Source organism: Rana temporaria, chromosome 13 (genome assembly GCF_905171775.1).
Source record: "Rana temporaria chromosome 13, aRanTem1.1, whole genome shotgun sequence".
NCBI lineage: Eukaryota > Metazoa > Chordata > Amphibia > Anura > Ranidae > Rana > Rana temporaria.
In genome coordinates this window covers 100869001-100892226 of record NC_053501.1, presented here as the reverse complement: position 1 = coordinate 100892226, position 23226 = coordinate 100869001, and the positions used below count along the sequence as shown (strand labels likewise).

General features: G+C 46.4%; 1 protein-coding gene across 1 annotated transcript in view; it reads left to right on the top strand.

Moving 5' to 3' along the window:
* Positions 1 to 23226, top strand: part of HORMAD1 (HORMA domain containing 1) — a 107182-nt gene that overhangs the window by 46947 nt on the left and 37009 nt on the right. Inside the window, exons 9-11 of the mRNA XM_040332206.1 lie at positions 9941 to 10086; positions 11511 to 11767; positions 21549 to 21613. Of these exons, the coding sequence (XP_040188140.1) occupies positions 9941 to 10086; positions 11511 to 11767; positions 21549 to 21613 (468 nt within the window). The remainder of the gene's footprint in view (positions 1 to 9940; positions 10087 to 11510; positions 11768 to 21548; positions 21614 to 23226) is intronic.

Below are 23226 nucleotides of genomic sequence, written 5' to 3'. Positions count from 1 at the left end.
ACATACGCTCACCGGCCACTTTATTAGGTACACCTGTTCAATTGCTTGGCAACACAAATTGCCAATCAGCCAATCACATGGCAGCAATTTAGGCATCTAGATGTGGTGAAGATGACTTGCTGAAGTTCAAACCGAGCATCAGAATGGGGAAGACTTTGAGAGGCAACTTGGACACGATTTGAGTATGAATCATCAGGCAACTTCAAGTCGCCTCCAGGACAGGAGGCTTTCCAGTGGCCAATCAAACAACAATCAGCTCTGGGGGAGGGAGGGGTTTGCCTGAGAAATGTATGTTATCTTCCTGTATTGTTGCTTCAGTTAAGACAGTGATCAGACTTCTGAGGCAACTTCCATTGAAATCAATGGGTACAAGTTGCCTAGAAGTCGGATTGAAGTAGTACAGGAACCTTTTCTGAAGTCGGAGCTACTGCAGTAGTGTACATTAAGACGGCTCCCATTCACTTCCATTAATTTTCTCGACCACGTGTCTTGGGGCGACTTGAAGTCGGATCCCAGGTCGCCCCAGTGTGAACGGCTCTAAACGTGGCATGGTTGTTGGTGCCAGACGGGCTGGTCCGAGTGTTTCAAAACCTGCTGATCTACTGGGATTTTCACACACAACCATCTCTCGGGTGTACAGAGAATGGTCCGAAAAGGAGAAAATATCCAGTGAGCGGCAGTTGTCTGGAGGAAAATGTCTTGTTGAGGTCAGAGGAGAATGGGCAGACTGATTCCAAATGATAGAAAGGGAACAGCAACTCAAATAACCATTCGTTACAACCAAAGTATGCAGAATACCATCTCTGAACGCACAACACATGGAGCCTTGAAGCAGCAGAAGACCACACGGGGTGCCACGCCTCTCAGCTAACAACAGGAAACTGAGGCTACAATTTACACAGGATCACCAAAATTGGACAATAGAAGATTGGAAAAACGTTGCCGGGTCTGATGAGTCTCGATTTCAGCTGCGACATTCAGATTGGTCGGGTCAGAATTTGGTGTAACAAACATGAAAGCATGGATCCATCCTGCCTTGTATCACCGGTTCAGGCTGGTGGTGGTGTAATGGTGGGGGGGGGGGGGATATTTTCTTGGCACACTTTGGGCCCCTTAGTACCAATTGAGCATCGTTCAAACACTACGGCCTACCTGAGTATTGTTGCTGACCATGTCCATCCCTTTATGACTACAGTGTCCCCATCTTCTGATGGCTCCTTCCAGCAGGATAATGCCCCATGTCACAAACCTCCAATCATCTCACCACTGGACAATGAGGTCACTGCACTCCAATGGCCTCCACACTCACCACATCTCATCCAATAGAGACCCTTTGGGATGTGATGGAAGATTGGCATCATGGAGGTGCAGCCGGAAAATCTGCAGCAACTGTGCAATACTATCATGTCACTATGAACCAAAATCTCTGAGGAATGTTTCCAACACCTTGTTGAATCTATGCCATGAAGAATAAAGGCAAAAGGGGGTCCAACCCGGTATTAGTAAGGTGTACCTAATAAAGTGGCCAGTGAGTGTATACTACATGCACATAGTTTCTCTTCTCAGAATTGCAGTGTACTCGGGCCCCAGTGCTGCCAGATACCAATGGTATTGACATTGTACACGTATACAATTTATATCTGAAGAAGACATAGTAGCTACAAAAAGTAACTTGATAACCTCATGTTTCATTCTTATTAAAATGAAAGTAAATGTAATGAAAATATACATGTAACTGTCATAATGCACAGGGCCGGATTCCTGACAAGGCCACCGAGGCCAAGCCTCAGAGTGGCAGTGGGTGCAGGGGCAGCGTAGTGGTTGAGCTGGCGGGTGGCTCGACGTACAAGTGACTGTGTGGGCGGTGGGGTGGGTGAGCCGCTGAGCTGCCCGTCCGCTCGGTGCTCGCACAGTCACACTGACTGTGCGAGCAGAGGCCTTTTTGTGGGGGTGGATGAGAGAGGCAGGATGCTTCCAGCTGGGAGGCTCGGTGGGTGGACTGGTCGATCAGAGGGTGGCATCCGGACAGATCTGCCCTCACTCACTGTGCAGGCAGCAGAAAGATTACATCATCTCTCTGCTGCCTGACTTCGGGACACAGGAATTGACCATCCCCATTCCCCACCTAAGCAGGAATGTGACAATCCGCAAGGTGTGGCAGGTGACATAACAAGTGGACAATCGGCAAGGTGTGGCAGGTGACGTGGCAAGTGACAATCTGCAACGTGTGGCAAGTGACAATCTGCAACGTGTGGCAAGTGACAATCTGCAACGTGTGGCAAGTGACAATCTGCAACGTGTAGCAGGTGACGTGGCAAGTGACAATCCGCAACGTGTGGCAAGTGACAATCTGCAACGTGTAGCAGGTGACGTGACAAGTGACAATCCGCAACGTGTGGCAAGTGACAATCTGCAACGTGTAGCAGGTGACGTGGCAAGTGACAATCCGCAAAGTGTGGCAAGTGACGTGACAAGTGACAATCCGCAACGTGTGGCAAGTGACAATCCACAACGTGTGGCAAGTGACAATCTGCAACGTGTAGCAGGTGACGTGGCAAGTGACAATCCGCAAAGTGTGGCACGTGACAAGTGACAATCCGCAACGTGTGGCAAGTGACAATCCACAACGTGTGGCAAGTGACAATCTGCAACGTTGTAGCAGGTGATGTGGCAAGTGACAATCTGCATCTAGTGGCAGGCGACGTGGCAAGTGATAATCCGCAACGTGTGGCAAGTGACAATCCACAACGTGTGGCAAGTGACAATCTGCAACGTGTAGCAGGTGACGTGGCAAGTGACAATCCGCAACGTGTGGCAAGTGACAATCCACAACGTGTGGCAAGTGACAATCTGCAACGTGTGGCAGGTGATGTGGCAAGTGACAATCCGCAACTTGTGGCAGGTGATGTGGCAAGTGACAATCCGCAAAGTGTGGCACGTGACGTGACAAGTGACAATCCGCAACGTGTGGCAAGTGACAATCCACAACGTGTGGCAAGTGACAATCTGCAACGTGTAGCAGGTGATGTGGCAAGTGACAATCTGCATCTAGTGGCAGGCGACGTGGCAAGTGATAATCCGCAACGTGTGGCAAGTGACAATCCCACAACGTGTGGGCAAGTGACAATCTGTAACGTGTAGCAGGTGACGTGGCAAGTGACAATCCGCAAAGTGTGGCACGTGACGTGACAAGTGACAATCCGCAACGTGTGGCAAGTGACAATCCACAACGTGTGGCAAGTGACAATCTGCAACGTGTGGCAGGTGATGTGGCAAGTGACAATCCGCAACTTGTGGCAGGTGATGTGGCAAGTGACAATCCGCAAAGTGTGGCACGTGACGTGACAAGTGACAATCCGCAACGTGTGGCAAGTGACAATCCACAACGTGTGGCAAGTGACAATCTGCAACGTGTAGCATGTGATGTGGCAAGTGACAATCTGCATCTAGTGGCAGGCGACGTGGCAAGTGATAATCCGCAACGTGTGGCAAGTGACAATCCACAACGTGTGGCAAGTGACAATCTGTAACGTGTAGCAGGTGACGTGGCAAGTGACAATCCGCAAAGTGTGGCACGTGACGTGACAAGTGACAATCCGCAACGTGTGGCAAGTGACAATCCACAACGTGTGGCAAGTGACAATCTGCAACGTGTGGCAGGTGACGTGGCAAGTGACAATCCGCAACTTGTGGCAGGTGATGTGGCAAGTGACAATCTGCAACGTGTGGCAAGTGACAATCCGCAACTTGTGGCAGGTGATGTGGCAAGTGACAATCTGCAACGTGTGGCAAGTGACAATCTGCAACGTGTGGCAAGTGACAATCTGCAACGTGTGGCAAGTGACAATCCGCAACGTGTGGCAAGTGACAATCCGCAACTTGTGGCAGGTGATGTGGCAAGTGACAATCTGCAACGTGTGGCAAGTGACAATCTGCAAGGTGTGGCAAGTGACAATCTGCAACGTGTGGCAAGTGACAATCTGCAAGGTGTGGCAAGTGACAATCTGCAACGTGTGGCAAGTGGCAATCTGCAACGTGTGGCAAGTGACAATCTGCAACGTGTGGCAAGTGACAATCCGCAACGTGTGGCAAGTGACAATCTGCAACGTGTGGCAGGTGACGTGGCAAGTGACAATCCGCAACTTGTGGCAGGTGACGTGGCAAGTGACAATCTGCAACGTGTGGCAGGTGACGTGGCAAGTGACAATCTGCAACTTGTGGCAAGTGACAATCTGCATCTTGTGGCAGGCGACGGTGGCAAGTGACACACTTGGGGCTCCCACTGATTCTGCATTATGGAGAATAGAACTATTTCATTTTCTATAACAATGTATTAATAGAAATAATGCGCTACAATCATCCTGACACCATAACAACCATTGTGCCGTGATGATTGAAGCGCCAACACCAGCCATTGCCCAAACAAATTGTCTGCAAAAAATCGTATTTTCTGGCAGTGTCCCTCCCGAGACTAGACTCTAGATCCACCCCTGGTGACGCCGCCACAACAGGGGGGGGGGTGAAAAAACCCTGTGGTCCCACAGTACGAACCGGTATTGAAGGACCCGACCTTGGGGCGGCCAGGGGAGTAAATCCGGGCCTGATAATGCATGCAAAGGGTAAGCATAAGATTTCTATACAGTAAACTAACAAGATGCATACTGTGTCCTAAAGTTGACTTCCAGGATCCGGTCCACTTTTGACTCTTAGCTCCCGTCCCCATGTACAATAAAAACACATTTATCATTTTAAAATTATGATTTACTTTTAGGTTAGATTATGTTCGTAGTTTTTGTGATATTATCAGCATCTTCCTGAAAGGTTACTGATCATAGAGGGATCATGGTAATTTTGGATTGATCATATAGAGATCATTGTAATTTGGGATAGCTGGGATTGATCATGGAGAGATCATGGATGTCTTTGCCTGACGACTTTCTCTTTTCACTTTACCCTCTACACCCCTCCTCCCCCTCTCCCAACGTTTCTTTGCCATTCCCAATTCGCCCCCCCCCCCCCCCACTTTCTTTCTCTCTTCTTGGAATGGTTTCTCCATGTACCCTATATATCCATATCATGCTAATAACTCTTGAGTAGGTTCTTGTCAACGTATCGTCGTATTCCATTATTGCTTACTCTTGATTCTTATGTGATCTTTGTGTGTCGCTCCATTGGCCTGCATGGACATTACTGTTGTTAGTTTTCTTCTTGAAAAAAGTAATAAAAATGATTGAAATGGCAAAAGAAAGGAACAGCATTTTGACACATTTAAAGGTGTATCTTGCTACTATATCTTGCTAATAAGATGTATTCCTTTAGTTAAACTTCATAGTTTTATGGCTAAACTTAGTATATGTTGTATATTGTACCCACGTAGCTTTACTATTGCACCATCTTGTGGTGATTGATAGGTACTACATAATGTGGGATATGTAGAACCAGGAACATTGCCACTGACAGGAGAAGTGTTTTTTTTTTTTTTTTTTTAAGCAGCTTATACAACGTAGAAACCAGGAAGTTGTCTCTGATAAGTAAACGGTTAATGGAAACCTGTACTGAGAGTAAGACAGAGGCTGACAATGCTAAATTCCTATACTGAAAGGATATTATTGGACCCAGAGATACACCAAAAAGATTTAGACTTACTTCATATTTCTTTCAAGTACATAACACAGGAAATGCTGAAGTGAGAGACAGCCAGGTTGACAATGATATGCATTTCTCTTAGAACTGCTTTCCTTTAAAGGTCTTTTTCTGTGCACATCACTTTTATAGCTATTGTAACTTGTGATTGGTCCATCACCTTACTGTTTGATCTATTTTTATTATCAGTAATATCATATACTGATATATATTCAGTTAATTTACATGATAGAAAGTATTTTAGGCACTCCAGTGCTGCATCACTGTATGGTTCCTTCTTTCAAATTTCCTTTATTCTCAGTTCTGTTGTGAAGCCCTCACTATAGAATTATTATCGTGCAATAGTCCAAATGTCTGCTCTTGCCCTGGCCAATCACATTTCCAGAATACACATCACCAAAGATCGTGACAAGCTTGTAACAAGTTGCTAGAAAACTCTATAACTAAATCTATGCAATACACGGTAAACGAGAAGAATGGGTAAAAATCTTAGTGCCAGACCACATTGCACATGATTTCAGTAGTAGGAATGAATTGTGAATTCACTTATAGTGCGCCTACCCTTAGAGACCTTCCTCCCAACCCCTTAGCTTTTTATGGCTATTGTACGTACCTGTAATGTCACTCTGCAAATTCTTCAAAGTCAATCAGATCACCCCACAGGTATGCACTGCAGGCTCCATCTATTACAGTGGAAAGTTTGTACATTGCCAGTGTAGGCCAGGAAGATGTTGTAGGACGAGGCTTTGTGGCACTGAGCAGGCTGCATAGCAAAAGCTCTGAGCAGCTGGGTTACAGGTAATTTAGCACAAATACAAAAAAGAAGCAAGAGGGGAAGGGGGCCTCAGTAATGGCTATTGCCAGCAACCGAATTACACATGCAAATGTACACTTTACCTAATGGAATAGCTACCTTGCTGCTGGCCTGGATCCTTGCAGTATTGATAGTGAGGGAGCCGAAAAGAGCAAAAATGTCACAGTCTGCAGGCAATCAAGCAGCAGGGATGGCCAATCTGCGTAGCCTACAGGAGGACTGAAACCGACTATATATATATGCCTTAAACCACTAAGGACCGATGGATCTGCCCCCTTATGACCAAAGCCATTTTTTGCGATATGGCACTTTAACTGACAATTGCGCGGGTCGTGCGACACTGTACACAAACAAAATTGACACCCTTTTTTTACCCACAAATAGAGCTTTTTTTTCTTGGTGGTATCTTGATCACCCCCTGCGGTTTTAATTTTTTTGCGCTATAAACAAAAGAGCGACATTTTTTGAAAATTGCTTATATTTGCTATAATACATATCCAAATATATATATATATATAAAAAATATATATATGTCATCAGTTTAGGCCGATATATACTCTTCTACATATTACGGTAAAAAAAATATCCCAATAGGCGTTATTGATTGGTTGGTTGTGCAAAAATTATCGTGTCTACAAACTATGGGCAAGCTTTAGGGACTTTTTTTTTTAATGTTTTTGCTAGTAAGTGGCGGCGATCTTGCGATTTTTAGTGGGACATCTTGATTGCGGTGGACAAATCTGACCCAAATTAAACTTTTTTGGGGACTAGTGACATTACTACATTGTCCAGTGCTAATAAAATCGACTGATCAATTAAATTAAACTGGCATGAAGGGTGTTAACACTAGAGGGTGATCAAGGTTAACTGTGTTCCAGGTGTGTGTTTCTAACTGGTGTGGGGGGGGGGGCATGGGCCTGCCCACGGACGAGCACAGAGATCCCAGCTGTTCCCGATGCCACTGGGAACAATGGGCCAGATTCACGTAGCCCGGGCGGCAGCGTAACGTAACCGATTTAGGTTACACCCGCCGCAAATTTTCTGTCTAAGTGCCCGATCCACAAAGCACTTACCTGGAAATTTGCGGCGGTGGTGTATCCTAAATCCGTCCGGCGCAAGGCGGGCCAATTCAAATGGGGCGGGTACCATTTAATTAGGGCGCGCTCCTGCACCGGACGTACTGCGCATGCTCCCGACGCAAATTTCCCGACGTGCTTTGCGCGAAATTACGACGCGCCGACTTTTTGTGAATCGCAACGTGAAAAAAAGACTTGCGCCTGAAAAAAAAAAATTCAAAAAAAAATTCAAAAGCGACGCGGGAAAGACGGGTATACTTTTACATGGTGTAGTAAGTTTACACTTTGTAAAAGGTGCCCTATCTTTGCGACGGCAAACTAACACTTGCGGCGACGTAACGACGGGAAACATTTTCGTGGATCGCCGTAACTGCTAATACCCGACGCTGGTTTACGACGCAAACTCCCCCCAGCGGCGGCCGCAGTACTGCATCCTAAGATCCGACAGTGTAAAACTATTACACCTGTCGGATCTTAGGATATCTATGCCTAACTGATTCTATGAATCAGTCGCATAGTTAGAAACAGGGATACGGACGGCGTATCAGCAGATACGCCGTCGTATCCCTTTTGTGAATCTGGCCCAATAGATCTCTGCACATCGTCCCCCTGCCACGAACAGGCGATTTGCCTCGTTGCCCCGTTCCTGCCTCTGTCCTATGCGATCGCGTGGTCGCCCTGCTGACATCGCAGGTCCCTGCTCGACACCATGGCACACACCTGCAGCTACGCTCTGCGCACGCCGCACGTACAGCTACAGTGATTCGCTCAGGAGAGCCAACTGCCGCCCGTTTAACGCTGGTCGCTGGTTAGCAAGGTAGTATTTACAGTGGAACAAATCCACGTCGAAAAACCAGCAAACCTGAATTTATTTGCTTTTAAGATATACTGTGACAGCAAAAACCGAGTGCAAACTAGCTAACAACCAACTATAATACAGTATATAGAAATGAACCAGCACAGAATCAACTGGGTAAAACTGGAGATGTCAAGGAACAGTCAGGAAGGGAGACCCAAGTAACAAGAGCAGGTAGCTCAGGATCTGGCTATCAGGGCAAAACACTGAAGCATCAGGGAACAGCAGAGGAGGAACTAAATACCGTCCAAGCAGCCAGTATCGGTGGAGGCTGATTACTGGGATCTGAGGGAGGCACCTGCTGGAGGACACCAGAACTACAATCTTCTGCTCTGGGAACCACAGTGCCACCAGCAGGTGATCTAGGTCCTGACACAAAATGTGGCTAGAGAGAGACTTCATAGGAGAAGGTTAGTGATCCTGTAATTGGCAAGTTGTCACCAGCATGGGGATATGCCCCTAAAGCTAAATTTGCAGTCAATCATCTACAAGCAAAGAGTAAATAATATACCCTTATAGAGAAACAAAGGCTTCTGTCAATGGGAAAACACAGCTCGCTTTTGACATCCCTTTGAGATGTCTTCACTTTTATCACCCATACACATACCTAACATGACAGCTCAATGTAGAACACTGTAGCTTCCACCCTCCACCCCTTTAGCTACGCTCTTAGGCCCAGATTCACAAAGACTTACGACGGCGTATCTCCAGATACGCTGTCGTAAGTCCGAATGGCCGCCGGTGTATCTATGCGCCTGATTCATAGAATCCGCTACGCATAGATTTGGCCAAGATACGAGCGGCGTAAGTCTCCTACACCGTCGTATCTTGGGGTGCATATTTACGCTGGCCGCTAGGTGGCGCTTCCGTTGATTTCCGCGTTGAATATGTAAATGAGCTAGATACGCCGATTCACGAACGTACGTGCGCCCGTCGCATTTAGTTACGCCGTTTACGTAAGACATACGCCAGCGTAAAGATAAAGCAGGTCTCTAGGTGGCGCAGCCCATGCAAAGTATGGACGTCGGAACAAGCGTATCTTTTTACGTTGTTTGCGTAAGTCGTACGCGAATAGGGCTGTGCGTAAGTTACGTTCACGTCGTAGGCAGTGTTCGACGTATCTTAGGCATTCTATCCGACGCATGCGCACTGGGATACGTCCACGGACGGCGGATGCGCCGTTCGTTCAAAACGTCAATCACGTCGGGTCACGATTCATTAGCATAAAACACGCCCACCTCTTCACAATTTGAATTAGGCGCGCTTACGCCGGCACATTTACGCTACGCCGCCGTAACTTAGGACGCAAGTGCTTTGTGAATACAGCACTTGCCTCTCTAAGTTGCGGTGGTGTAGCGTAAATACGATACGCTACGCCCGCCCACACTTGCGCCGCCCTACGTGAATCTAGGCCTTAGATTTTTCTACCTGCATGTGACCAGATGAAATAAGAATTTAAAGGAAAAAGAAACTTAAGTTGTAAATCTCTCGGCACATGTCTTTTCGGTAGTTCACATTTTCTTTACATTAATCCACAATTTTCATTTGCAGCGGCAAAGGCAGTTCTATATCTGCCAGCTCAGATGTGAAGAAGGCCAGTGTCCTGCTCGTCCGTAAACTCTATGTCCTTATGCAGAATCTGGGCCCCCTGCCAAATGATGTCTGCTTAACCATGAAGCTGTTTTATTACGATGAAGGTATGTTGATGACCGCAGTCCAACTCTTATGAAATCAGTCAATATGTTAGATATATTTACTGATATGAAGTGTTAACTTGCTTTATCACTTCAAATTGCTATTCAGCCAATCACATAACAGCAACTCAATGCATTTAGGCATATAGGATTTGTATAGCTCTAGCTTTCTTCCCGGGGTTCTCGGCTCTTGATTGGGTAGATCGATTGCACAACAGCCATTGGCTCCCGCTGCTTACAATTAAATCCAATGACGCAGGGGCAGGGCCGAGTCCAGCATTCTGTGTCTAGATGCAAATGCTGGATTCGGGAGTGCCCCCCAAGGTAACCCCCAGGGAGAGTGCTAGCGAGGAGTAGCTGCGAGAGCTGCCGGGGGACCCCAGAAGAGGAGGATCGGGGTCACACTGCAAAACAAACTGCACAGTGGAGGTAAGTATATGTTTTTTTTTTTTTGGAAGGCAGATGAGATATCAGGGTTCTAAATGACCTCTGATGTCTCATTAAAGAGAACCTGTCTTAAAAATATTATATTACCGTATATACTCGAGTATAAGCCAAGTTTTTCAGCACATTTTTTTGTGCTGAAAATGCCCCCCTCGGCTTATACTCGAGTCACCTTTGTGCGCCTGATCTCCCGGATTTGGGGACCCAGTATTGGCCGGCCGTAGGTTCTCTGCACACATGTAGCCCCACTCTTCCTCTACAAGTGTGCACATTTTGTTGTCTTGGGGACCTACGGCCGGGGAACACTGATTTTTCAAAGCCGGGCACCCCTTCCATAGTCTCCCATGTTAAACTGTCATTTCTCTGGTGATTTGGGGACCCTGTACTGGCCGGTCGTAGGTCCCCTGGACCCAGAACTTGGCACACATGTAGCCCAATTTCTCCTGTACAAGTGTGAAAAGTTTGTTGTCTGGGGGACCTACGGCCGGGGAGCACTGATTTTTCAAACCTGGACACCCCTTCCATAGACTCCCATGTTAAACATCAGTCTAGTCATGGACACAGTGAGGCATGGGCACAGTGAGTCATGAGCACAGTGAGGCGTGCACATGGACACGGTGAGGCATGGGCACAGTGAGGCATGGACACAGTGAGGCATGCACATGGACACAGTGAGGCATGCACATGGGTACATAGGGGATTTTTTGTCCCTTCTGCTCTACTGAAAAAAGCATTTTTGCATTTGTCTGTGTTGGTGTTGGAGATTTTTTTTTTTCAATTTCTGTCTGGTGAAACCGTTGTCATCATGACAATAAGCAGAGCACAGGGTTGCAGTAAGAACCTGACAGGGTTTCTAACTCTTCCCCACTCTATTCAAAACAAAATGTTATTTTTCTGTGGGAAATACACTTGAATGTTTTAATGACAAGTGTTTTCGGACATACAACGTTTGATCTTTTGGCTTTTTTTTTTTTTTATTGCAGTTACTCCAGCGGAGTACCAGCCTCCAGGCTTCAAAGAAGGAAGCTGCGATGGCATACTGTTCGAAGGGGAACCCATGTACCTCAGTGTTGGTGAGGTAGCCACGCCTTTTCACGCTCTAAAAGTCAGGGTCACTACAGAAAAAGAAAGAATGGAGAACGTTGGAAAAAGCATATTGAAGGAGTCAGAGAATAAAACGCCTACACAAGCTATCAAGCTGGATATTGATGAAGCACAGCTCCCTGATTGTACTCTCAGTGTAAGATCTATAAATCTGTTTGATTAGAAGGGTTGGTCACTTAAAAAGCAATACCAGGATTGGGAGGGATCCATAGCACTGCCTACTTATATCTGTAGGGGACCTAAACTACATGGTCTCTACATGTGAGTTTTCATGTGTGCTGATGTGCAGTGAACATTATGAAGGATTCTTCCTCTTCCTCTTGGACTTTTTATTCAAGTAAAGGGAAACTATAGTAGTTTTGGGTCCATAATATTTTCATATGAGATTTATATATATATATATATATATATATATATATATATATATATACACACACATAGGGCCAGATTCTCGTACTTTTGCGGTGGGCGTAGCGTAGCGTAAGCCATTTACACTACGCCGCCGCAACTTACTGGAGCAAGTGCCGTATTCCTCAAGCACTTGCTCTGTAGTTTGCGGCGGCGTAGTGTAAAAGGCCCGGCGTATCCCCGCGTAATTCAAAGGGGGCGGCTTGTATTTAAATTAAGCGCGCCCCCGTGCCGATCGAACTGCGCATGCGCCGGGCTTAAAATAGCCCAGTGCGCATGCTCCAGTTCTCGACGGAAAACGTCAATGACGCCGACGTGTGCGTCATTGACGTAAAGTCGTATTCAAGAACGACTTAGGAAAACGACGTACCCGACGGGAAAAGACGACGCGGACCCGACGCCATACTTAACATGGCATACGGCGGACTGGCGTAAGGTTACCCCTCATATAGCAGGGGTAACCTTACGCTTACGCAAACGACGTAAGCGACGGCTACGCGACGCAAATTCGTATGGGAATCGGCGTATCAGGCTCATTTGCATAAACAAATGAGACCTGAACGTAAACGCCACTAGCGGCCCGGCGGCGAATTACATTTAAGATCCGACAATGTAAGTCACTTACACCTGTCGAATCTTGGCCGTATCTATGCGAAAAATGATTCTAGGAATCACTCGCATAGATACCCGGGGCCAAAAAGAGAGATACGACGGTGTTTCCTGAGATACACCATCGTAACTCTGCTGAGAATCTGGCCCAATATTACCAAAAGTATTGGGAACGCCTGCCTTTAACGTGCAGATTAACTTTAATGGCCTCCCAGTCTTAGGTCTTAGTCCGTAGAATTCGGCATTGAGCTTGGCCAACCTTTTGCAGCTTTAACAGCTCACAACTCATCTGGGAAGGCTGTCCACAAAGTTCAGGAGTGTCTATGGGAATGTTTGACCATTCTTCCATAAGCGCATTATTGTGATGTCAGGCACTAATGTGAACAAGAAGACCTGGCTCTAGTTCATCCCAAAGGTGTCCTATTGGGTTGAGGCCAGTCAAGTTCCTCCACCCCAAACTTGCTCATCCATGTCTTTACGGGCCTTGCTTGTGCACTGGGTGCACAGTCATGTTGGAACAGGAAGAAGCCATCCACAAACCTGTTTCCACATGTTGGGAGCATGGAATTGTCCAAAATGTCTTGGTTATATTATTATTATACAGGATTTATATAGCGCCAACAGTTTGTGCAGCGCTTTACAACATGGAGGCAAACAGTACAGTTACAATACAATTCAATACAGGAAGGATCAGAGGGGCCTTGCATGTTAGAGATTACAGTCTAGAAGAGAGGGTCAAGTGGCCTCATGCCTTAAGAGTTCCCTTCACTGGAACAAAGGTACCAAGCCCAATCCCTGAAAAACAACCCCCCCACCATTATCCCCCCTCCACCAAATGATTTGGACCAGTGCACAAAGGAAAGGTCCATAAAGAGCATCTCCAAACTTCCAGGTCTGCAGTGGTTCAGGACCTTAACAAAAGTGGTCCAAGAAGGAAAACCAGTAAACTGGGGACAGGATCATGGGCGGCCAAGGCCTATTGATGCACGCAGATAGTGAAGGCTGATCCGTGTTGTTTGTTTCAATAGAAGAGCTACTTGAGCTCAAGTTGCTGAAAAATGTATTGCTGGTTCTGATAGAAAGGTGTCAGAACACACAGTGCATCACAGTTTGCATATGAGGCTGCATAGCAAAAAAACAGTCAGGTTGCCCTGACTTTGGAAATGGACCACTGAGCAATGGAAGAATTTGGCCTGCTCTGATGAATCATGTGTTCTTTTATATCATGTGGATGGTCAGGTGCATGTCCATCGTGTGCCTGCGAAAGAGATGGTACAAGGATGTATTATGGAAAGAAGGCAAGCCGGCGGAGGCAGCAATCCCTTACTGACAGCTTGGTGCCAGATACCACAGCATACCTGCAGAGGTTTAGTGGAGTCCATGCCTCTACGAGTAAGGGCTGCTTTGGTGGTAAAAGGGGGACCTACTCAATATTAGGTGGGAGGTCATGTTATGGTGGGCGATCCTTCTGGGACGACAGCCATGCAGATCAATTTGGTGCAGTGTGCGGTGTATGGTCAGAGCACTGACAGGCTGACCCCACCCCTTCACCCTCTGAAGCAATGCTGGCAGCACTCATACGTCTATTTCCCAAAGACAACCTCTGGATATGGGTGAGTCTGTCACAGACCCTTTATATATAAAGTCTATGCCAGCAAGATACAGTCATTTTAGTGAGCGATACAATATTTTATATGGTATATAGGCATTTTTAGTTAAGTTGTAGAAAGCATTACTTTGCAATCACCAGTAATGTGTATTGTAAAGAATATTGCAGTGTACTTTGTCTTCACTTTTCACTTGTAACAGCAGTATGTTTAGTAAAAAGGAAAAGACCATCCAGAATGGCCACATCTAAGTGAAAACAGAAGACAGCAGGGACCAGTCAGAGCATGCAGCGCCACTCGTGCATGTGCAGTAGGGAAACAGGCTGTGAAGCCGCAAGGTTTCACTTCCCGATTCCCTTACTTAAGATGCCATTGCCTCCACCTGGAGCTGAGGGACGGGTCAGCTTCGGGGGAGGACATCGCGGGCTCCCTGGACAGGTAAGTGTCCTTATTTTAAAAGTCAGCAGCTGCAGTATTTATTTTTTTTGCAGGTGGAACACCGCTTTAATGAAGGCACAGACAAAAATATATTTGTTTCACTTCCATTAAGGAACACAGGAAGTATTTCAGTGTTATACTTTTGCCTACAGAAGGATTGGACACTAACAAACCAAAAACTGTAGGCCAGCCCAGAGTATAACCCCTTCTACAAAAAATAAACAAACGAGTGTGCACCAGCCTAGTGCATTATCCCACAAAGTTTATTAAAATTAAAACAACATAAAATGTACTCACAAACAGATAAATCAGAAACGCTCATCAAGCTAATCATCCATAGCCCAATAGTCACAGACTGGCCAGGCTCCACAGAACAGAAGAACCTCTCCCGGATCCTAACTGGCTGATGTGTTTCGAAGGGTATACCTTCTTCATCAGAGGTTTAACCTTCTACATCAGCTCTGATCAAGAAAGTATACCTTTCGAAACATGTCATCCCGTTAGGATCCTGGAGAGGTCCACCTGTCTCCATCCTTGAGTTGTATTGGGTCCCTAAGACTGTCAAGACTTTGCCTTTGCACCCACTTTTCAACTATTATTGGAAGCCTCCCATCTATTTATCTTGCATGTGCCTACAGTTGGATGCGTAAGGCACTTTGGCGTATGTGCTGGACTGAGAAACTCTTTTATAAGAGACATTTGATCTACATGGCCTCAAGGAACAACGCCTCCAAAGACTGGATCTTAATAGTATCACTAAGGATGCTACTGGTGGCAGGAGCACCCATCTTTCCCAGTTGAAGAAGCACGCTGTAAGGTCATCTTCCTCTCTGCCCATAAAGAAGTCTCGTTTTTTATTTCAGTACTTTCTACTTTTCTGTTATCTCTTCTTCTCACTTCCAAACTTTATGTGTCGCCACACAGGCTAGCAGATCTCGATCGGGCCCCCTCTAGTCTTGATCATGGTGTCATTACCTCATGCCTATCGGCAGAACGGTTCCAGGGGTTTTACTCTAACCTGTTCACTGTTCCCAAATCCAATGGATGCAGATGCCCAGCCTTGAACATCAAGGTACTAAATGTTCACATTTGGGTCAACATTTTTTGGATGAAATATACCAGATCTGTCATCCCTTCCATTCATCAGAGATTCTTTCTGGCTTCTGTGAAATTACGTGTATTCATCTTCACACTAATGCTTTCTGTCCTTTGTTGTGTATTCACTTCAATATGAATTTATGACTCTGCCCTTTGGCTTCTTCTCTGCACCTCCAGTGTTCACCAAGGGGCTGGCTCCTGTGTTGACCTTGTTGTGTTATCATTGTGGGACCACCTCCTGTCATGGGAACAGTTGGAAAAGGCTCTGTCAGATCTCTTGCTGTCTAGACATTACAGAGGTGAGTCCTGACTCTCCAGACATCGTTACTGGAACTGACTCATTGCTTGAAGTATTTGGGTCTGCTCCTTGGAACAACCAGAGTAATCCTTTCTCAGAAAAAGCTTTAGACTCTCTGATCCGAAGATGGAACTCTTCAGTCCAAAAGCTGTCTGACTTTTCCATTCTGCATGAAAGACTTGGGACTGAATGTAGCCTCCTTCGTAGTGTACTCCATTTTCACTTTCTTTGCATAGGCCAAAGCCAAGAATGAGGCTATCCCTGGCTTGGTAGCTCTAGAATCCAGCTATGAAGCCAGGGAAGTCCTACTTTAAGTATTTTGGAAGAATTTCATGATGGACGCTAGCCTCTTGGGCTGGGAGGAAGTGCTTGGCTCCTTGTCGGTACAGGGGACTTAGTTGTCAGAGGAATCCCATCTCCTAATAAACATCTTAGAGCTTTAGGCAAATTGGCTGTACCTTCTGTGTTTGACCAACCTATAGGAGGGTCATCCAATCCGAATTCAGCTGGACAATGCCATGCTGTTTGCATACATCTGCAAGGAACAAGAAATCTTGCAGACATAGACAATTGGCAGGCAAATTTCCCCAGCTGGCAGTGTCTAGCCCAAGGATATTGATCCCTACAACAAGAGATGTTTCAGTATCTGTGTCACAGGTGAGGGGTGCTGGATTTGGACTTATTGGCCTCCAGATTCAACAAACTGGACAGATTTGTATCCAGGTACAGGGATCCCTGGGTGGAAGCAGTGGATGCACTGGTGGCTCATTGGGATCAGTACATCTAGAACTATGACTTTCTTCCCCTGAAACTTCTTCCTTATTTGCTTTGCAGAATGATGATGGAGGGCAGTCTAGTGATCTTCATCGCCTAGTATTGGCCCAGGCATGTGTAGTAAGACTTCTAGTGGGCGCACTGTGGGCCCTGCCAGAATGTCCATATTTATTGTCCCAAAGGCCAATTCAATATCCTGCTTCTCAGTTCCTGACTTGACAGGCATGGCCGTTGAAGCTCAGCTTCTAAGGGACCGGGGCAACCTCTGAGTCTACGATTCCTACCATGCTTAAGGCTAGGAAATCCACTTCCTGGATGGTTTATAATTGGATGTGGAAGACTTTTTTTACTTTTTGTGAGTCTAGGTGCTTTTAGTCCAGGAGTTTCTCCATTGGAGAAAACCGCCCTCTTCCTACAGTTGGGTCTTGTTTTGGTCTCAGAACCAACAAAGATCAGGTGTCCTCAGTTTATATTCTGTTTCAGGGACTGTTGGCTGCTCACTTTTCGATTAAGACCTTTGTGCAGGAAATCTCCACTCTGGTTTCCCCATGCCCGTTCCCCTGTCACCCTCTGGAATCGGAATCTGGTTCTCTCTGAGTTCAGAAGCTGGTGTTTGAACCCAATAAAGACATTCCTTTCTCTACTCTACAAGATGGTGTTGAAGCTCAGGACTTTCCTAATATAGTCTTTGAAATTTTACCTTAACTGGTCCATCAAAAAGAAATGCCCCTCTAGTGCTCGAATGTGGTCTGGGCTGTGTAAGTCTGTCTCTCAGCATCTCTGAGTGAATTAGACAGATCATCATTCAGGTTTATGATATCAAGGATCAGATTTCCCCCTTTCCTGTTAATTCTCACTCCATTAGGCCGTGTACACACCAGCAAACATGTACGATGAAACCGGTCCGCCGGACCGTTTTCACGTACATGTCTGCCCGGGGCTTTCTGTACGATGGCTGTACTAACCATCGTACAGAAAGCCGCGCGTAAACAATACGCGGGGCGTGTCCGTGGTGTCGCCACGTCGATGACGCGGTGTTGCCGCGACAATGACGCGGCGACGTGGTCGGGCCTGCCAGTTAAATGCTTCCATGCATGCGTCAAAGTAATTTGACGCATGCGAGGGATGGCGGGCGCTCGGACATGTACGGTAGGTCTGTACAGACGACCGAACATGTCCGAGCGGGCAGGATTCCAGCGGACTGTTTTAAAACAAGTCCAGGAATATTTGTCCGCTGGGAAAAGGCCCGGCGGGCAAATGTTTGCTGGAATCCTGCACGCTCGGGCCTACACACGACCGAACATGTCTGCTGAAACTGGTCCGCAGACCAGTTTCAGCAGACATGTTTGGTCGTCTGTACGGGGCCTTAGACTTTCAGTAAAAGACAAACCAATAAAATCCCTAATCTAGCAACTACATTCTGAAGTCCAAATCCGGGCAAAAAAACAAACCAACTGGGGTGGTGCCCACACTACACGGGACAACTACTTGCTTTTGTCTATGGGATAGGATAACGGAGATATACTAACCTAATCCTCTGATACTCTAAGCACTGGTCCCTATTGCTCCTGCCCCTGTGTGGTGGAGTGTTCCTGACGTCATCATGCCCATAGACCTGCTCTGGACTTGAGGACGTCAGGAACACTCCACTGCTGGATCATGGGTGAGCGGAGGATTGGGTGAGTATACAGCTTTCTCCTCTCTCCTGGACAAAACAAGCAGTGTACCCACGCAGTGCAGGCACAGCCCCACTGCATGGGAAGCTTTTGTTTTGCTCGGAGTTGAGCTTTAAGCAGTTACAGTTTGTTTTTTCTTTTGGGAAAAAGGTTTAAACCATATGAATAAAAGCTGATCATTGTAAGCACCCCTGATAGTAATATATGGTTTGTCCCAAACTCTGTAACTGTCACTTCTGCAGGACTGGAGTTAGGTTAAAGGGGTTGTAAAGGTAAAAATTTTTTCACCTTAATACATTCTATGCATTAAGGTGAAAAAACATCTGTGGATTAGCGCGCTCCCCCCCCCCCCCCCCCGAGCTTACCTGACCCCTCAAAATTCCCACGCCGTGAACGCGCAGGCTACTCGGCCGGCTTCTCGGCTCATTTATTGGTTGATTGAAAACAGCAATGACTTGTGCGCCGGGGGCGGGGCCGAGTGATACAGTGAGCGGCTGTAGCCGCTGGATGTATCACTGGAGTGCGCCCCTCAAGAACTAACCACCATGCGAGCTTGCTCGCATGAAGGGGGTTAGTTCTTGCGGGGAGGAGCCGAGACAGCCACCGAGGGACCCCAGAAGACCAGGTTCGGGGCCACTCTGTGTAAAACGAGCCGCACAGTGGAGGTAAGTATAACATGTTTGTTATTTTTTTTTTTTTTTATCTTTAGTGTTCCTTTAACATTTGCTGATCTCAAGGAATGGAATGGCTAGAAGACTGGGTGAAAGTGGGTATTAAGCTGTAGAAGCACCTTATGCAAGGAAATCATTAACCCTCCTAGCGGTATTCCTGAGTCTGACTCGGAGTGAGATACCAAAAGCGGTAACCCCGAGTCAGTCTCGGGCTTGCCTCGCTGCAGCCACAGACAAAGTTACTTACCTTGTTCCTGGATCCAGCGATGCCACCGCGCTGTGTGAGCGAGCGGGACCTCGCTCGATTCACACAGTGTCCTCCTGTGCCGCCGATCTCCGTTCCCTGCGACGTTACGACTCACGGGAGCGGAGAACGGCGCTAAATTCAAAAAGTAAACAAACACATTACATACAGTACTGTAATCTATAAGATTACAGTACTGTATGTAAAAAATACACACCCCCCTTGTCCCTAGTGGTCTGCCCAGTGTCCTACATGTTCTTTTATATAATAAAAACTGTTCTTTCTGCCTGCCAAACTGTAGATTGTGCCAAAGCAACCAAAAGTGTCCCTTTATGTCAAAAATGGTTTTAGATCAGCTAGAAAACAGCAATAATAAATTATAATCACTTGCAGAATTGTGTGATAGCGTTTGTGGGGAAATTCGTCATAAAAAAATAAAAGTAATACAGCGACATTCTGCAACTGAGCAAACTTTCAGTGATTTTGAGTTGATTACATTATTGAATAATTTTTATTATAATTATATTATTACTTGTTATAATTATTTATAATTATTTATTATATTATAATTTATAATTTTGTTTTAAAAAAATGTCATACCCAAGGATGCCTACTAGATTCTTGTTTGGTCAGATTTAAGTGAGTTATTCCTAAGAATTACAGACCTACAGTATAAAACGCCAAATTTCCTTGCAAATAATGGTACCGCTTTCAGCACCTTTTTTCTGAAATAATCATACCGCCAGGGAGGTTAAAAGCGAACATCCCTCAGATTCTCTGAACATTGTATTACTGGTATAATCTATTCTTAGTAGAAAAAGAGCATAATCTAGACTACAATAAACTTGACCCTAAATGCTGCTGTTCACTTATTTCTTACATTGCACTAAGGCCGAGTACTCACGAGCAGACATGTCCGATGAAACCGGTCCGCGGACCGTTTTCATCGGACATGTCTGCCCGGGGACTGCCCAGGGACTTCTGTTCGATGGCCGTACACACCATCGAACAGAGGTCCGCGCGTAAACAATACGCGGGGCGTGTCCGCGGTGTCGCTGCGTCGATGACGCGGTGTCGCCGCGACAATGACGCGGCGACGTGGGCGGCCTGCCTTTAAAAGGCTTCCACGCATGCGTCGAAGTCATTCGACGCATGCGAGGGATGGTGGGCGGCAGGACATGTACGGTAGGTCTGTACAGACGACCGTACATGTCCGGGCGGACAGGTTTCCAGCGGACTGTTTTAAAGCAAGTCCAGGAAACAGTTGTCCGCTGGAAACCTGTCCGATCCGCCCGAAAATGGTCCGCTCGGGCCTACACACGGCCAAACATGTCTGCTGAAACTGGTCCGCGGACCAGTTTCAGCAGACATGTTTGGTCGTGTGTACAGCCGACCGGACCGGATTCCCGGCAGAGCGGACTTTTTCCAGCGGACAAATGTTTCTTAGCATGCTAAGAAACATGTCCGCTGGAAGCCTGTCCGTCGGACGTGTTCGGTCGTCTGTACAGACTCACCGGACACGTCCGATCGGCCGCCATCCCTCGCATGCGTCGAAGTGATTCGATGCATGCGTGGAAGCTTTGACCTTCCAGGGTCGTGCACGTCGCTGCATCATCGTCGCGGCAACGGTGCGGCCACATCGCGACGCGTTTGTTTTCCGCAGGGATTTTGGTCTGATGATGTGTACAGCCATCAGACCAAAATCCGGCAGCGGACATGTCCGATGAAAACGGTCCGCGGACCGTTTTCATCGGACAGATCTGCTGGTGTGTACGGGGCCTTAGATGAACAAATACCATTCCTTTTTTTGCTGCTTATTTAATTTATTCAGCCTTTTCCATGCAGTCTTATGTTTAATAATGTAGTGAATTTATCCATTGTATCTTAACTGAGCGGCACATTTATTGAAAGCTGCATTTCTATGATTTACCTCGTAAATGCTGAAACCTAGTTATTATGTTCCTGGTGCTGTCTGGAAATTAGATTTCTGAAGCTCATTCCGTTCTACTACACAAAAAAGCAAAATCAATAGGCAGAAATGAAATCTGTTGCAGGAAGAATAAACGGCTCTCTTTTCTATTTACCTTTATGAAGGATGAGCAGCTGCGTGATCATCAAGCTGATGTACTGAAGAAGGACGTTTCATCTTTGCGTGTGGAGTGGTAAGAAATGCGGCACAGGAAGCAAGACGGGCTCTCCCTGCTAAAACTGTTATTAGTAAATCTAGTTGTATTTACTCACTACCTGTTCAGTGGGTATCTTATTTGTGAGGACGTAGACAGGGCATGTGAAATTGGAGCAAAGGCTGAAAATTTTTTCTTTATCTCTAAAGATTTCACCAGGCCTTATCATCTCTTTCCTTAAGTAGCAAGCCCAGGAGACAACCCTATTTGTAACAGAGTTGCTTGCTTTTTGACTTTTGATTGTAATTGTAGAACGTATAAAGAGATAGAATAGAGCAGTGGTCATCAACCCTGTCCTCAGTGACAGGTTATATACATATCGCGTGCACTAGCCTGAGACAGAGGTACATCCTGTGTAAAAAGTTCACAATTCACATCCCTCTCCCCCTCCCCTCCTCTCCCTTCCAGCTCTCCCCAGGATTGACTGCATTTACTGGCCTCAGATAGGAGATACGACGGGCGTATCTCCTGATACGCTGTCGTATCTCTGAGTGCGGGCCGTCGTATCTATGCGCCTGATTTAGAGAATCAGTTACGCATAGATTCCCCTAAGATCCGACCGGCGTAAGTGTCTTAACAAAACCGTCGTATCTTAGGCTGCATATTTACGCTGGGCCGCTAGGTGGCGCTTCCGTAAGGAATATGCTAATTAGGTATTTACGCCGATTCAGAAACGTACGTCCCGCCGGCGCATTTTTTTTACGTCGTTTACGTTAGGCTTTTTTCCGCGTATAGTTACCCCTGCTATATGAGTGCGTAGCTAATGTTAAGTATGGACGCCGTTCCCCGCGCCGAGTTTTTTGAAAATTTTACAACGTTGCGTAAGTCGTTCGCGAATAGGGCTGTACGTCATTTACGTTCACGTCGAATCCAATACGTCCTTGTGGCGTACTTGGAGCAATGCACACTGGGATATTTCACGGACAGCGCATGCGCCGATCAAAAAAAAAAACGTCAAAAACGCAGGGTCAACTGAAATTTTAAATAAAACACGCCCACAACATCCCCATTTTGAATTAGGCGGGCTTACGCCGCCACACATACGTTACGCCGCCGTAACTAAGGGCCCAAATTCTTTCTGCATACGGAACTTGTGCCCAAAGTTACAGCGCCGTAACGTAGTCTAAGATACGTTACGCCCCGCCCCATAGATAGAGCACTCTATCTGAATCCGGGCCACTGTGTTTTGACTGGATGTTTTCTCATCATGGGGTGTGATCCACAGTTCAGTGTAAAAGTGGAAATGCATGTATATTGCAGTGAAAACACAGAACAGAAAGCAGAATATACACAGACAAGTGATCAGATGATTTAGGTTAGATGTATCTAGTGAGAGCTGGGCAGAATTGCAGTGTGTGTGTGTCTGAGGTCACCTGATCACAGTTGCAACATCAGGTTATTTACATATCTCCTGCACTAGTCTGGAGACAGGCATTATTTTTTAATTCCCACCCCCGACTCCTTTTCTGAAGTCATGTGGTTACTTTTCTGGATTTTGACTGGATGTTAGTGATCATAGCAGAATTTAGTGCAAGAAATCCACAGGAGAAAAATGCATGTGACAAGGGGAGTGTAGAGGTGGGCAGGGA